This window comes from Antechinus flavipes, chromosome 5 (genome assembly GCF_016432865.1).
Source record: "Antechinus flavipes isolate AdamAnt ecotype Samford, QLD, Australia chromosome 5, AdamAnt_v2, whole genome shotgun sequence".
NCBI lineage: Eukaryota > Metazoa > Chordata > Mammalia > Dasyuromorphia > Dasyuridae > Antechinus > Antechinus flavipes.
This window is the reverse complement of record NC_067402.1, coordinates 114,550,372-114,568,309: the sequence shown is the minus strand read 5'-3', so window position 1 is coordinate 114,568,309 and position 17,938 is coordinate 114,550,372. Positions and strand designations below refer to the sequence as shown.

General features: G+C 34.5%; 1 protein-coding gene across 5 annotated transcripts in view; it reads left to right on the top strand.

Annotated features, from left to right (window-relative positions):
* Nucleotides 1-17,938, top strand: part of AHCYL2 (adenosylhomocysteinase like 2) — a 140,469-nt gene that overhangs the window by 76,619 nt on the left and 45,912 nt on the right. Inside the window, exon 1 of one of the 5 annotated variants that reach the window (XM_051962969.1) lies at nt 17,129-17,203. The exons of the other annotated variants lie outside the window; for them this stretch is intronic. Coding sequence (XP_051818929.1) covers nt 17,144-17,203 — 60 coding nt within the window. The 5' untranslated portion in view covers nt 17,129-17,143. Of the gene's footprint in view, nt 1-17,128; nt 17,204-17,938 lie in introns of those variants that run through there. 5 annotated transcript variants of the gene reach the window in all.

The following is a 17,938-nucleotide window of genomic DNA, read 5'->3' as shown; positions in this document are numbered from 1 at the left end:
TGAGATATGGGAAGGAGGGGAGGGTAATAGAAGAGAGGTCATATTGGAGGAGGGAGTGGTCAGTACCAAAACCCTTTTGAGGAGGGACAGGATGAAAGAAGAGAAAGAATAAATGGAGGAATGGGAGAGGGGGTGCAATATGCAATTAGCAATAGTAATTGTAAAAAAAATTTTGAAGCAACTTTTTCTGATGAGGCCTTGTTTTTCAAATATAGAGGTAACTGAGTCAAATTTATAAAAAATAAAGAGCCATGCCCCAATTGATAAATGATGAAAAGACATGATCTGTGCCCAAAGGGCTATAAATTCATGAATATCCTTTGACCTAACAACATCACTACTAGATATGAATACCAAAAGAGATAGGTTGGGGGAGAAAGGGAAACGACCTATATGTACAAAAAATATTCATAGCAGCTCTTTTCTTGGAACAAAAAAAAATGGAAATTGAAATCAATTGGGAAATGGTGCAATAAACCATGGTATATGTTTGTGATGGAATTTTATTATTCTATAGGAAATGATGAGCAAGGTGCTCTCAGAAAACAAACAAACAAAAAAAAAAACCCTCCATGGAAAGTCCTTCGTGAACTCAAGCAAAGTAAATTGTACTGTATACAAGGTAATAGTAAAGTTCTGGAATGACCAGCTGTAAATAATTTTGCAGTTCTCAGTATAATTATCCACTACTCTGAAGGACTTGTGAAAAATCCTATCCATACCTAAAGAAAGAACTGATTGTGTCTGAATATAGATTAAAGCATTCTCTTTCTCCTTCTTTTTAACTTAATTTTTCTTGGGAATTTTATTTTAATTAGGATAGGGGATCAATGTTTTCTTTCACAACTTGACTTTTATGAAAGTGTTTTGCATATCTTCACATGTGGTTGTTTTCCTAGTTCTGCTTACTTTGTTCACAAAGATCTTTCTAGCATTCCCTGATGTTATATGTTTCATCATTTCTTATAACTATTAGTGGGTTTCTAAACATTTGTTTGTTTGTTTTTGGCTGGGCTATTTGGGTTAACACTTTCCTAAGGTCACACAACTAGTAAATGTCAGGTGTTTGAGGCCAAATTTGGACCTAAGTCCTCCTGACTCCAGGGCCAGTGCTCTATTCACTGTGCCATCTAGCAGCCCCTATAGCATTTTTAATGTTAAAGAATATGGATATTAATTAGGGGGTGATTGAAAAATTGTGGTATAGAATATTGTTATGCTGTAAGAAATGACAAATGTGTAATTCATAGAGACTTGGAGATTTATATGAATTGATTCTGAGTCAAGGAAGCAGGACCAGGGGAATATTTGCATAGTAACCATGATAATGTAAGAGAAAACAATACTGAAAGATTTCAAAACTCTGATAAAGTGATCACATATGACTAAAGACAGTTTCAGACAAGCATGCCTTTCGCAAAGAGATGATGGACTATAGTTGCAGAATAGGGTATACATTTTCAACATGATCAGTAAAGTTTGTTTTATATTTGTTTGTTACTAGGTACAATCCTCTTGGAAACTCATGAGGCATGGGTTCCTAAAGGGCAATGAATCCTCGTAAAGTGACAGTGATGTGAAAAGAGCTTTTTTAACGCATTTCAAAAGGAATAACTAATAGTTTAGTATACTAGAACTGGCTTCTCACTAGTTTACTCCCAAGGCATTAGTTGTCATTGACCTTGACACAATCTGAAGATTGTTTTCCACACAGAAAATACTGTGGATTCCTGCCTCCTCTAAACTCATCTCCATCCCCATCTCATTACAGATTAACCTAGAATTTCGTTTCCAGATTCTTTTGGTGGAACCATAGCCCCATCTAGTGTCTATTCTGTTCTTTTCATTTGACTTCTGAAGTTGCTCCTTCCATCTAACTCTAAGAACATTCTGTTTGCTTCAGAGGTTTTTTGTTTGTTGGTTTTTCCCTCTTGGAAACGTCCAGAATGGCTCACATTAAAATGTCATTGTAGAGGTGAATAGTCGGTATGTTCTTTGACCCTGGGAACCTTTTAAATGTTCTTTGCGGGGAGGAGGTAGTTGGGATTAAGTGACTTGCTCAGGTTACACAGTAAGTGTCTGAGGCTGGATTTGAATTCAGGTCCTCTTGACTGGAAGGCCAGTGCCCTATCCACTGTACCATCTAGCTGTCCCTTATGTTTTTAAACAGTTGATGAAATTAAAACCTATATAATTTCTTGCCAATTGTGAACTCTTCAAGTGTTGCTTATGGTTATCTATTTTATAATTCATTAACAAATACATTCTTTTTTGAATCTACCTGTTTTTGTTCTAAATTGTTTTCTTTAAATTATTGGCTAGATATTTAGTCAGGGAAAACCAAGTGTGATTGACATCTTGTAGTGAAGAATATAGTTGGAATTAGAAAAAGTTTGAAGACAGCTCCTTCTGTTTTCTCTGTGGGTGGTATTAAAAAGACTTGTCTCTTGGAAGCAAGTCTCGACTCCTGTTAATACTTCACTGTCAACATTGCTTCAGGAAAATGAGCTCAGCTCTATTCGACCTCCCACATCACTGACATAGCTAGTAAAGAATTTCACTTTATCACCTTTACACTTTTACCTAGGAGAGGAGGGTACTCTGAAGCCTGAGTTGTGGAATTTTATAGGCAATATTTGCAGTAATAATAATGGCAAGAAACTTTGGTAGGGGAAGCATTGTCAAAGCAAATGTGTCCTGGAAACATTAAGAGCAAATGAATACAACTAACATTTTGAACAAACTTCTTCTCCATACTTTTTAAAGCACGTTATAGGCATTAAGTCATTCATTAGCACAACTTCCTGTAAATTATTAACTGCCAAAGAATGATTACATGGAGTAATAACATTAAGGAAAAGTCTACTTAGAGCCATTTAAAAAAATACAATTTTATTTTATTTTAAGCTTGGAATTTTCTCCTTTTCTCTCCCACCCTCTCCCTATAATGAATAAGCAAGAAAAATAAAACTCATCATAAACATATCAAGGAAAATCAATTCTTGAATTAGTCATGTGAGAAAGAAAAATAGCCCTCAGTCCATACTTTAAGTTTATCACCTTTATCTGGAGGTAGGTAGCATGTTTCATTATGAGTCCTATGAAATCATGAGTAGTTGTGTTGATCAATTACTATGTCTTCCAGAATTGTTTTGTCTTTTGCTATATTTTGTTATAAGTTGTTCTGATTCTGCTCATTTCATTTTTTATTAATTTATATGTCTTCCCAAGTTTTTTTTTTTTTGAAACTATCCCCTTCGTCAACTATTCAGCTCAATAGTTCTCCATCACATTCATATACTGTAACTTGTTCAGCCATTCCCCAATTGATGGATACCCCCTGAGTTTCCAGTTTTTTGCCACCACAAAAAAATCTGTTTATATATATATATTTATTTCTCTTTTTTTGTTATATATATTTTTGAACATATAGTTCTTCTTTTCCTTTGATCTCTTTGGAGAATAAACTTAGTAGTAGTATTGAGTCAAAGGGCTTATATACAGTTTAATAGTTTTTAAGGCATAGTTCCAAATTGATTTCCAGAAGGACTAGACCAGTTCACAGTTAACATCTATAATGCACTGTGCCTGTTTTCCTATGGCTCCTTTGGCATTTGTCATTTACCTTTTTCAATCAACTTTGCCATCCAAATGGGTATGAGCTTGGACCTCAGATTTATTTTAATAGAATTTATTTAATTATTAGTGATTTAAAGCATTTTTTCTTATGACTTGATTTTTTTATGACTGATTTCTTTCTCTGGAAACTGATTATTAATATCCTTTGACCATTTATCAATTGGAAAATGGCTCTTGTTTTCACAAATATGAATCTGTTTTTTATATATCTTAGAAATGATAACTATCAGAAAAACTTGATGCAAAGATTTTTTCCTAGTTTTTAAATCCTTTTAAAACAAGCAATTATTGTGATAACTATTGCTTGTTATTAGAAATCTTATTAAAGCTATAGAATGGACTGTGGAGAAACCCACGTTCTAGGCCTAACTCTTCTCTTGATTTCCTTGATGATGCTTTAAAGTAATTTGTTTTCTGAGAAATAAGAAATAAGAAAATCTCTTATTTACTTTACATGACAGCAGAGTCCCTTGGAAGAAAGATGCAAATCATAATAATTATTAATAATAAAAATAGTCAAGATAAATCCTGTTCAAGAAAACTGCACCGAATGTGATTGAATGAATACTTATATACTTGTTGAAGCACATTGCTCTCTGTTATTTTACATGTCTGGACTGATGCTAACATTCCCATTTATTTCTTTCCCTTCTTAATTTCTGCAGTCAGAACCCTGATCCCCACTTTAACCATCTCAAATCTACCATGTAGTCAGTCTTCATTCATTCAACAAGATTGCTTTATTTTAAATTCTTCCTCTAGTCATTTCCTTCTCCAGAATGATCTGTGTACAATAGCAAAAATCTGCTTTAAATCATATTTTGCTCACTTCATTTTTCAGACTTATTATTTATTTTCTTGTTTAAAATCCTGTGGCTCATTGTTATGTTTCTGTTAGCAAATCTAACCTAGTTATGGGCTCTTAAAACCCCCTGTTTAGTTGTACACTCACTACCTTTGCTGGCTTGTTCTCTCAATTCACATCTGCCTTTTAGAATCCTAGACTCCCTTTAAAGCTCATCACAGGTATCACTTCAGTCAGCAAGCATTTATTAATTGTAATTGTACCCTATTAGGTACAAGATATTGTGCAGAAAAGTTACAGTCAAGGAGCTGTAAAGTATGACATTTTGTACATATGTTTTACAAATAGTTATAAAATAGATAGAACAAAATAATTTTTGTAGGTGAGAGCAGATCAGCTGAGGATTATTGTAGTGAGAAGAGGCCTCTATAAAAGAAGGCATTTAAGGTGAGTCTTAAAAGATAGTAGAGATTCTATGAGCCAGATAGGAAGAAAGAGATCATTCTAAGCATGGAGATGAGCTATCAATACATGAAAAATGATACATATCCTTAGTAACTAGAAGAATATAAATTAAAGTGACATAAGCTTTCATGGAATACCTGAATAAGTAAAGATTATAAGAAATGATAGTTGGACAAATTTCAAGAAAATATAGGTATAAACACACTGTTGATGGAGCTGTGAATTAGTCTAGCCACCTTGGAAAATAATTTGAATCTATGACAAAAAGTCAACTAAATTGCATACTTTTAGATTCAGTGATAAACTATTGCTAGGCCTATATATATCTCAAAGAGGTCAAAGAAAAAAGAAAAAGGACATGAACATATGAAAGGAATATGAACATATTTATAATAACTTTTTGTAATGTCCCCCCAAAAAACGGCCAAAACCCCTAGAAACTCAGAGAGCGAACATTTTTGGGGAAAGGCTTGGAAGACTGAAACAATTGCTTGGAGACTTGAACATCTCTTATCAAAACAAACTGATTTCTACTCCCTTTTAATTTTTCTCTTCTACCCTTACTAGTGCAAAGATTTCTCCTTAGAAGAAATTGAATTGAATGGAATCTCATTCAATGGATTGATGGAAGAGGCTTCTTTTCATTGTCTATCTTATCCATTTTGGAGATCAGTGGATTTATTCCTTTGATCTTTCTGTTTGTTCCAACAGAGTGTGTGTGTGTGTGTGTGTGTGTGTGTGTGTGTGTGCGTGTGCGCATGCGCATGCACTCACACATGTATGTATGCAGGTATTCCTGTCCATTTCAAACTTCCATTACTATATTCTGGTTTTATGTAGGGGTGTGCTGGAGTTAGCTCATATCTACTTACTGATTGCAAAAATTAGCAAACTTTATAAATCAGATCTTGATTTATTGTTTTGTTGGTTGTCTAGACTCAAAATAGTGATGAACAAAATGTTGGCGATGCTGATTAAACTTAAAAGTATGTGGTGCCCTGGTGTTATGATTCTTGACAATTTTCATTAGGACTGTTTTATATCAATTATGATAAACTAATTTTTGTTTCTGTGTTCTAAGCTTTTGCATCCTTTTCAGTCTTTTTAAGCAACTATTCTTTTTCTTCCTTACTAGAATAACTTTGCTCATATCTTCATAATTGAAAGTATATAGTTAGATTTATGTACATTAATAATTATTGGAATAGAATTTGAAGTGATATAAATAATTGTATATTCATTGGGGGGGTTGTGTGAATTTGCCTGATTCATCATTCTAAAATGTAAAAAATGGAAACATTTATTCTAATTCTTATTAAGTGTTCCAGGACATGTTTAAACATTTTTGCAACCTTGCATTTTGATGCATCGATATATGATGCAAATGTGCAAAACACTGCTAGATACTGTAAAAGGCACAAAGAGGTGTGATAATATTAATAATAACTTATAGTTCATTTCCTTTTGAGGAAAGTTTTGCAGTTTTGTTACTCCTGTTTTATAGATAAGGAAACTAATTCTGAGAAGTTAAATTACTTGCACAGTTGTATAGAACTGAAAAAATATATGAACATATTTAATCCTTATAACATGCTGTAAGGTAGATCTTATTTATGCCCTTTTTACAGATAAGGAAACTTGAGATTGCTACTTGTTTAGTAAAATAAGGATCACTCAGCTAAGATGTCTCATTATAGAAAGAACAACTGAATTTCATTTGTATTGGTCCACCATTTTGTTTTAACATTTGGATTGTAATCCTGTCCTAAAAAGTACTGGCAATTGTTAATATTAAAAAGCCAATTGCAAAACTGTTCATTTCAGCCTTAGAACAGGATGTTTTGCATTAGTACTTTTTATTTTTTCCCATACTGGCATAAAACCAAAAATAGTATCTGATAGAATTTGAAATTTTATCAAATTACACATTAATTTAATACCAACAGCTTTATTAGAAGCTGTAAAATCTGCTTTGCTCCAAGGCCGATAATTTACTTAAAGAAGGAAATGGTTTGATACAATTTTTTTCAGATAGATTATTGTTAGGTGTTAATAAATAACTTAATATTTTCTTTATGCTTACAAAGTAATAGCCTGCTGGTAATATTCTCTTTAAAATGTAATATTCTCTGTTGGAGTTTTCTTGGGGTCTCTGGAGGCAGCCTTAGTTTCAGTTCCGTAATCACCACATGAGTACATCCAGGGGTTAAAGTCCAAATCCTTTATTGTCTCTTTCCAAGTCTTGTCTCCTTCACTTGGGGCTCAGCTAGTTTTTCTGGAGGCCTTCTGGATCTTGGTTTCAGTGGAGAAGTGAAAGAGGACAAGCCTGCCACCATTTCTCTGGTCTTCCCTAGTTCTCCTTCTGGCTGAGTTTGCCAGAGCTTATATCCTCTGTCATCATAGATGTGAATCTTGTGGAACTATAGTAACATGTATTGAACTAGAGGACTGTTAAGCACCATGCTAAATTAGATAACTATTGTTTCTATCAATTCCAGTGACTTAGCACCTTGTTTCAAATTCTGGCCTATAACAGCCTGCTTCTTGAATCCTTTTAGATTTGGAAAGTGGAATAGATATCACTTCATTTCCTTTAAGAAATAAAAAACTAAACCAAACCAGATAATAGATAATTCTATCAGCCATCTGAGATCTTATCAGCCTCTTATAAATTTTCAGAGAAAAATTAGTTCGTTGGACAAGGCCTTCTAAACTAATTACAATTTTCCTTAAAGCATTCATTTTCAATAAATCAACCCTAACTTTTTGAATTTTAGCTATAATTTCAATGTCTTTGTCTTTGTTTATGAGGTTAGTTACATTTCCCTTTCTTTCTGGCATATGATGTAAAGTATATTCTTGAATCTATGAGTTCAGTTTACTCCCCACAAGTTTGGTGTGGTTTAGTAATGTAGTCCTATGGCACAGAAGTCTCATGCCCATTCTTTGAAATAATGGTTTTTCTAAAACATTAAGATGCATACCAATCCAAAGCCAAGGGCTAAAATAAAATCTTTTGTTTATAAATAAAGGGTTGACTTTGAGGGAAATTTTTGTATCAAATATCTCAAGAGTCTGATGTCAGTTATCTAATAGCATATATATAAGATAGAAATTACTCTCTAATAGAAAAGTGGTCAAAGGATATGAATAAATGGTTCTCAAAAAAGGATTGCAAAGTAATAACAACCATATAAAAGAATGTTCAAAATTGCCTATAATAAGAGAAATGTATATCAAAACAACCCTATGATTTTACTTCATACTCAGCAAATTAGCAAGAATGACAAAAAATGGAAATAGTGTTGTCTGGGATATAAAAAGACATGCACCCTAATTCATTTGTTGGTGATGTGAATTGAGCAAGTGGTGCTGAAAATTTGGAATTAGAAAAAATAGTGACTTGATTGTTCAAATCATACCCTTTGAGGCAGAGATTCCATTGCTAGGAATATATGTCAAGAAAGTCATTGACAAAAAGAAAGGTGCCATTTATGCCAAAATATTCATAATAGAACTTTTTGTAGCATACAAAATGTTGGAAACTAAATAAATAAAATAGTTCTATTGTGATAAATGAATGGATTGAAACTGAGATACACACAGCAAGATAAAAAAATCATAATTTTAGAAGCATAAATTACCTTAGAGACTATAAAGTTCATCTTACAGATGAAGAAACTGAGGTTTAAAGAAGTTGTGGTTTTTGTAGTCACAAAAGTATTTGAAGTAGGATTTGAACTCTTCTTGACTCCAAGCTCAGCATGCTGTCCACTGAGCCATCTACTAAATAAAGATGTGAACTAATACAAAGTAAGACAAGCAGAACCAGGAATAAAGAATGACTATAGACAACCTAAGTAGAAATTACAACAAAATAATGGAGCTAAATGCTGTGAAATTGTAATGCAAAGCTCGACTTCAAAAAGAAGATACTAGAAAACACCTCTCTTTGTATCTTTACCAAAGAGGGAAAGTGGGGTTATGGGTGTGAAATTCTGTATATGTCAGGCTTTTTCTTTTCTTTTCTTTTCTTTTCTTTTCTTTTCTTTTCTTTTCTTTTCTTTTTTTTTTAAATAAAGGGGCAGCTAGATGGTGAAATGGATAGAACATTGGCCTGGATTCCAGAGGATCTGAGTTCAAATATGGCCTCAGACACTTACATTAGTTAAGTGATCTGGGGCATGTCACTTAATCCTGATTTCCTCCCTTTCCCCCCAAAAAAGAAGAGAGACAAGAAGAAAATTGTGGATTGACAATACATATGTAAACATGTAGCTACATATACATGCCTACTTATATTTGTATTCACACACATATTTCTTAGGTCTCCTGAGACATGCAATTTGGTCATTCTACGGTGCTCAAAACTCATAAATAAAAGCAGAACTCTTAAATAATAGTCACATCATAACACACTACAAGTTATAGTCAGTAAAAGAGATCTGAACAAAAAATGTAAATTTAATATTAGATACCATATTACAAATGAAGATCAAATTGTAAAACCAGCAAAAAATTAAAGAGAGTAGTGCTGAGAAATAATTCCAATATTTATGAAATGTGTCTAAAGCAACACTTAGAGAAAAATATTTATCTTTGAATACTTGTATTAACAAAAGAGAACTAATAAATTCATCATAGAATTTTTTAAATTTGAAAACTAATAAAATAATATCAAAGTAAATAATAGTTTCAAAATTCAAAGACAATCTAAACAGAATTTTAAAAATCTAAAAACTTAACAAACAAAATTGATTTAGATTGATCCAAAAGAGAAAATAAAAACAAATTAACAAAATCTAAAATAAAAGAGGGTGACTGACCTAAAAAGTGAAGAGGCGATAGACAATTATTTAAAACTGTTATATTGACTTTTATGCAATAAAACTAAAAAACCCAAGTAAAATGAGTATCTATAAAAATATGAACTATCTAAACAAAATAAATGTGATAACTTAAGTAACTTGGTCTCTGAAAAAATGAATGAGCCCAAATTTAACTCCTGATGGGAATAATCAAGTCTAGGTAGATTTACAAGTGAATTCTATATAATACTAAAAATTAACAATCCTTGTGCTATAGAAATTGCTTTTAGAAATAGCAAAAGAGACATTCTACCAGATTCTTTAGAGGAAACAAACTGAAATGAGGTAGAGACAAAACAAGAGCGATGGAAGGAGAATTTACTGAAAGGACTAATAGCTTTGCAAACATATTAAATAAAAAATTAAGAAATAGGGGCAGCTAGGTGGCACAGTAGATAGAACATTAGCCCTGAAGTTGGGAGGACCTGAGTTCAAATCTGGCCTCAGACACTTAATACTTCCTAGCTGTGTGACCCTGGACAAGTCACTTAACCCCAGTTGCTTTGGAGGGAAAAAACTAAGAAATACATCCAAAAATTATTACACCTTTATTGAATTTATACTGGGAATGCAAAATTGGCTCAGTATTAGATTGTATTATTCGGGCGGGGTTGGGAGGCACAGTTTAAATGATTATATCTGTTTAAAGAATATCAATTTGGTAACTCTGTGGAATGGGGAGTGGAAAGAAGAATCTAGAAACTGTGAAACCAGTTAGGAGGCTATTTCAGTAGTCTTCATGATAGGCTTTTTAAATGCCCGAACAAGAAAAAAAGGAACAGACATGAGTGATGATGTGTGTATGTAGGATTGATAACTGACTTAAGAGTATTGAAGGAGAAGGGAAAACATAGATGATTATGAGTTTGCAAATGCAATTGACTGCATAGATGGTGCTGTCAGTAGAAGGAAATTTGGAGGATTGCTTTAAGGAATTTAAAATTAATTCCCTTTTAGACATGCTATATTTGAGATATCTCTAGGACTTCCAGATGGAGGCACTTGTGTGGGTATAAGAACAATAACGAGAAAACAATACAGGGCATTATCAATTTGAAGGGAAAAAAACTTTATAAAATAGAGTGCTTATCATATATTTTAATGTGACCTTAACCTAACATACCAAACTGAGCTTATATGAGTCAATGTTGATCTGGTGATTTTAAAAAATTACATCTGGCTTCTTTACCTCATCAAATATTTTCCCTAAGTATAGCTTAGTTATTAACATTTCTTAGCAGTTTGTTTTATTTTGTTTCTAGTGTATTTCTTAGTTCTGCCGACTTTACTTTTCATCAGATGCAAACAAAGCATCTTTTAAGATGGTTGCCAATTTGGTGTGAATTTATTTTGATTTGCATTTCTCTTATTAGTGTTTTTGATCATTCCTTCATATATATGGTTGTTAAGAATCTGTTGTTCTTTTATAAATTATTTACTTATATCTTTGTGACCACTTCTCAAGGCTTTTGGTGTTTAGTATATTTTTTTTGTTTATATATCTAGGACAGGAGACCCTTGTTGAAGCTATTTAACACAAAGTTTTTTTCCGTTTGATTACAAGTATGATTTATGTTATACTTGTATTAATCTTGTTTATTGAAAAGCTTTTTCATTTTATGAAATAGAAATCATTTATTTTATCTTTTGTGATACCCTCTAACCAGTGTATTCCAGATTTGGCATGCTAGCTATTGTATCACTTAGCTACCTCAAATGGCTGTGTTAGTAACCATCTTTTTGCTGTTCATTTCTATTGTGCTTGTTACGTGCTAGGAAATATTCTAAATGGCTTTACAAATATCTCATTTTCATAACCTTTATGGGATAGGTGCTGCTATTATCCCAGTTTTACAGTTGAGGAAACTGAGGCAAACAGAAGTTAAGTGATTTGTTCAGGATCACATGGCTAAGAAGTATGAGGCAGGATTTGAACCAGGTTTTTCCTACTCTGGGTGTAGCACTCCATCTCTGTGCCACCAGTTGCCTCATATGAGATTTTAGGATCCTCTCTGATGATTTGGCGCCTTTCATTCTGCATTAGGGTTTTATTGAGTTTTCTTCTCCTTAAAATCTTTGATGTTTCTGTCTTTTTCCTTCTGTTAATAACTTCTTGATGATGTTTATACTCCTGGGCTGGACTACAAAGTTGCCTTAGTCTTCTCCTATCTCTGGTATTTAGCTTTCATTAGCTTTGGTCTCTGCTTTTAGTAGTAGATGGTGAGAGATGGGAGAACAGAACTGGCCTCATCTGGGTTTCAGTCTCACTTCCTTCTGGTTAGCTGTAGCATTCCCTATTCCAGTTCTTCTCCTGTTTTTCCTTAACTTACTGGGTTATATCAGCATCTGCTGCTTTTTGCAAGGTTGGGGATAGAGAAACTGTTCCAGATAGTCCCAGAAGCCTTGTGTGTACACCCGAGAGGCTGCTGTGTATCAAAGACTGGATTCTTTCACCTTCTCACAGGGCTGAGCAAAATTTATTCCTCTTATTGTGGATGTGGGGAGGGTAGCCCTGGAGTGTGGTAATTTGCTGGCACATTCTTTATTTATTGCCTATAGTAGATCCCAAAATAGGCCTCTAGATAAAAACCCACAGGTCATTCCTTGTTGGGCATATTAAAGTTGATGGAGGAAGGGTGCAGAATAACCACTTCGATAATTTTCATTCTTGACTTTAAAGATTTACATTCTTGGAATTAATGAGAATTTTGCCATATGAAGTTCTCTCATTTTTTGTCCTATGGATTCTGCTGTAATTACTGTACATATGGTATATAATTCCTTGAGGAGAAAGGAAAGAAAATGGAGATTGGGGAAATTTTGTGGTTTTCCATCCTGTTGGTCCCTTGCCTGTTAGTCCTAGAGAATATATTCTTTTGAGGAAATCTAAGAAGGGGGTAGAATGAGAGTATGATGGTAATTATTTATGTGGAAATCAAAGGAATCAATATTGTCATTGACCTGTATTACAAACTACTTGACTTGAAAAAGGAAATTGATTAGTTCAGGAAACAGATCATAAATCTAACACAGAGGCATAAGTGTATAATAGTGATAGGGAATTTAAAGTGTTTGGATATTTTGTCATAATAATAATGGTGATGATAATATAATTAATATAGTGCTTTATCTACACATAAAGTGATTTTTCCAGGATCATATAGCTAGTGGGAACTTAGGTCTTCCTGATTCTTCGTAGAACAGCATCTACTATGCCATCTTATCTACTTATATTTGTCTATGTTTTCTTTACCTCTACCTAAAGCAGAACAATTTATAGTTTCTTGGCCAGTCTTAATGATAATTTTATCTTTCAAAAGCTGAAAAAAGCAATGAAGAGAACTTCTCTCCCAGACTCAATTCTTTCCATCGTAGAATTTGTGACAGATGAAGAACACCAAAAATAATCTGATAAGCACCTTAAATTGGGGGAGAATAAATTTCTTTTTTTTTTAAGCTTTTTATTTTCAAAACATATGCAAGGGTAATTTTTCACCACTGCTTGCAAAACTTTGTGTTCAGTTTCCCCCTTCCCTCTCCTAGATGGCAAGTAATCTATGTTAAACATGGTAAAAAAAATTCATAAATTCAGTGTAGACATACATATTTATACAATTATATTGCTGCACAAGAAGAATCAGATCAGAAAGGGGAAAATGAGAAAGAAAATAAAATTCAAGCAAACAACAACAAAAGAAGTGAAAATGCTATGTTATGATCCACACTCAGTTCCCACAGTCCTCTCTCTGGATGTAGATGGCTCTCTTTATCACAAGATCTTTGGAACTGGCCTAAATCATGGGAGAGCAAATTTCAAAGGCTTCTCATATGTATGTCTCCATCCTTGGACTGTATTTCTATCTTACCTCTGCATCTTATGACCAGCTTCAAGACTCTAGTTTAGGTATTACTTTTTACAGAAAGCCTATTTTTTTTTCATTGTTATCTTTTGTTTTTTACATCATCAGAATTTTTTCATATATTCTCTCCTCCATCCTAAGAATTGTCCCATATAAAAATTAATATTTTAATAAGAAAGGGGGAAAATAAAAAAAAGTATGAAGATATGTACATTGTACAACACCCTTGGACCTACCATTTCTGCAAATGAGTAATACAGGGATACCTTTTCAGGTCTTCTTTGAGGTCATGCATCTCTGTAATTTTTTTAGTGGATCTTAGAAAGACGTTTCTAATCTTCAAAGTTGTTGGTGTTCTCTTTCCTCAAATTATTTTTCTCTTATTTTCTGTGTAAATTATGCATCTCACCAATAAAATTTAAATTCTTTGAGAGTAGGGACTATTTTGCTATAGCTCTTGTAATTACTGCATGGTATTTTAGTATGGTATTTTGCTCAGGGTAGGTACTTATTAATAAATAAATGCTTGTTGAATGAATTTATACTAATTAAATCACTTGACTTCTTTTCTCTACCTTTGCTAAAAAAAAAAAAAAGAAAAGAAAAGAAAACAAAACAAAAACCCATTTTTAAAAGTGCCCAACTTTCCTTATTATCTTGTGGTGTTTTTTGTTTGTTTGTTTGTTTGTTTGTTTTGCAAGGCAGTTGCAGTTAAGTGATTTGTCCAAGGTCACATACTAGGAGTTAAATGGCTGAGTCTAAATTTGAATTCAGGTCCTACTGACTCCAGGGCTGGCTTTTTATCCACTGTGCCATCAAGCTGCTCCTTTCCTCCCCCTTTACTCATTATCTCATTCTGATTTTTGGCATTCCTGAAATATTCTTACAAAATTGCACTACGCTTCCATATTCATCTTTTCTTACCTGCACTTGTTTCCACTGCCTGTACATGGTTTCTGTCTTGTTTTCTTCATCAGAATTGTGTATTTAGAGTTTGCTAACTTTCTCTGTGTAATTTTAGTGTGGGGAATTGATCATCTTATAATCTTGCTGTTGCTGTGTATAATGATCTGGTTCTGCTCACTTCACTCAAGATCAGTTCCTGTAAGTCTCTCCAGGCCTCTCTGAAATCATCCTGTTGGTCATTTCTTATAGAACAATAATATTCCATAACATTCATATACCATAACTTCTTCAGCCATTCTCCAACTGATAGTCATCAGTTTCCATAAGAATTATTTTTAAACCAAGATGAAAGTACTAATGGAAACAATTGGGGATGCAGAGGGAGGGAATGAGTCCTATGGAAAAATGTTTGGAGAGAGATGAATTTTTTAACTTCCTGTAGTTCAGAATTGAGACAGACAATCAGTAATTGGAACAAGCCTGTACTGGGGTGATCATACTGTTAATGAAAAGGACAAGATTTCATTGGAGAGATGTTAAGGAACAAATTTGGCAACTTTGATAGTTTGGGCAGGATAAGAATCATCAATTCATTCATTCAACAAATATTTGATGAGATACCTGCTATGTGTACATGCATGTCTTGCTATGGTTAGGGGTTGCTGGAGCTCCTACATTAAGGCCAGTTCTAAAGGCACCTAAAGATGTTTATATAATATTGTAGAAGACTCTTAACTCCTAAGTCATTCAATACTTCTCTATTACAAATTCTAAAAGAGCTAAAAATTATTTTATAATATCTTCGCATGTATTTTGAAAAATAAAAAGCTAGTTTTAAAGGTTGTCTTGCAAAACCTTGTGTTCCATGTTTTTCTCCCTTCCTCTAGACAGCAAGTAATCCAATACAGATTAAACATATGCAGTTCTTCTAAACATATTTCCATATTTGTCATGCTGCACAAGAAAAATCAGATCAGTAATAATATTAATAACTAATAACCAAACCTCTTACCCTCCTCAGTCTTATCCTGTCCTCTCTGTCTCAGGAACTTTGTTTAATTCAGCCAGTCTCTGCTTAAGGATCAACTTTCTACCTCTCCCCAAACAGTTTCCTTAGTTTATTTTCCCAGATCTAAGTAAAGAACATAGGTACTTAATAAATGTTGAATTTGTTTAGGAGCAAATAATACATACAGAAATCTGTGAGAAAAGTAGAAGTAACATGCATTGTGATATGGGGCAGGGAAAAGGAATTACAAATTGTAAAGAATTAGATTAGAATTACACAGGTATTTAAAAAAAACCCTCCAGATGGGCTTTGAAGGATTTCCACAGGTGGGAAGAGTGTGTATACTTCAGTATTACAGCTGGGATAACAAGCTGGGCCTATGCAAAGAGTTGGAGACCGGAACCTCATAGTTCTTTTGCTTTCTTAACTGCAGTGGAAATGTCTTACTCATTAGTATATATTGTATAGAGAATATAATGCATTATATGAACTTTTCTCCAGGTGTCTACTAAATTCCCTAAAATATATGTCAAATGAAAACTTGTATTGGAGAGTTAGGGAAATGACTAGTAGAGAGGAGATAGAGCCTCTGGAAATCATAGGATATGCCCTGCTATTTGGAAGTGCTATTTCTCTCTGAAACTTAGAAACATTGCTCCCAAACCCCAAACAAACCAGTGTTGAGTAACCCAATCACTTGAGAAAGCCTGTCAGTAGTCCCCACAGACCTGTGCTGCTGCCTATATTACCCTCCATCAAGTTTGAGCACTCTCTGTGGTCGAGGAGCCGGCCCCTTGCATGTGCATAGAGAAAGGAGCCAGCAGGGGGAGGTGTGGGATTAAAAGTCCCTCCAGCCTTTCTGAAGCCGGCTACCTTCTGCGTTTGACCCAAGCGGCTCTGGCTCCATCTCTAGCTCCCTTCCCTCTAAAGTTCATCTGAGAGATGCCCAAGTCTGGGGCACAGCCCTGGGGGGTGGGGGGCAGGTGAGTCTTACCTCCTGCAGGACATTTTGGATTGTGGTGTTAGCTGGAACACGCTTCCTCCTTTCCAGGAGGCTGCCTCTGCCACACCAGCCAGCTGAGCAGCTCTTGAGCAGTGAGTGTCTTGTTGACCTTGATCCTTATTGATCTTGGTATCAGCTCTCCCAGTGACGTGTCCCAAGGGGCGGGGGGAGAAGTGACACCCAGGGGAAAAAGGGAGCAGGCGCCTGACAACTTGCATTGTTCAGCGGCAGAAAGTAAGCTCCGGGGGAGGTGGGGCAGAGTGTTTGGGTTGCACTGGGCAAGCTCCTTGGGGCAAGAACAGTCTCTGGGTTTGGAATCTTTCATCTGGCCCTGGATTTAAATCTAAAGCCGAAACCTTTGGTCACTGGAGCAGCCTGTGTATTACTTGTCTAAGGAGCTTCGTTTGCATTAGAAGCCTCTGTGGGAAGGATAGGGGTGCAGTCAGAAGGGCTGTTTTGAACCTCTTGAATAACAAGGTGTTTGGCAGTTCTTGGCAGGGATTAAGCACCTACCCTAGCCATCCCTGGCATATCCAGGACCTATTTCCATTCCTCATCAGGATCCATTTAGCTGCTCAAGCCTACAGCATGGAGAAGTGGAACGGTAATACAGGCACTACTTCTGCTTTTGCTGTGCCTGATTGGATGGTGAGTCTTTTGGCTGCTTTGCTTTTCCTTCTGAAAGAAAGATGGGGGCGTTATTCTTGACAGGTGGAAATGATCACTTAGCCCCAGCAGGATGTGGAATGTTTGAGGGAACCTAAGATGGAGTCCGTTGATTGTTCTGTTTATTTCTTATGTATTGAATTAAACTTCTTTACCAACCAAGGAGAACCTTAAGAATTATATCAACAAGTCTGTATCAGCTGGTGGTGTTTGTATTGTTTTGGGGGGTGGGTTAGGAGCTTTTCTGTAGCTGTTTTTGAGTTACAGTTCTGTTACTTGCTCTGCACTGCAATTCTAGGACTGAGATTCAATTTATTCTTACTGAGTGAAAGAAGGAACAAATGAGAGAAAAATCAAAACTCCCCTTCCCCCATAAAGTATCTAAAATAATTTTAAAGTTTCTGAAAATCATTTCTGCAGAGAAAAACTCATAATTTTTCACCGATGGGTCATTGTTCTCTGTATCCTTAACAATAATTATTTCTCAAAGCCAACTTGTATCCTAGGCACTGAAATGGACCTGGAATTAACAACATATTGGATAAGTGTGCTTTCCTTTGAAGAAGTAGGAGTTTAACTCACATGTACAAATTAATCATAAGCTAGTATTGCTGAACGTAGAAGAAATGGGTTTTAATATTCTTTTTGTTGTTTTAAAATTTAATTAATTTATATTTATACAATTTTGTTTGGACAGCTCCAAAACACCCAAGTGAC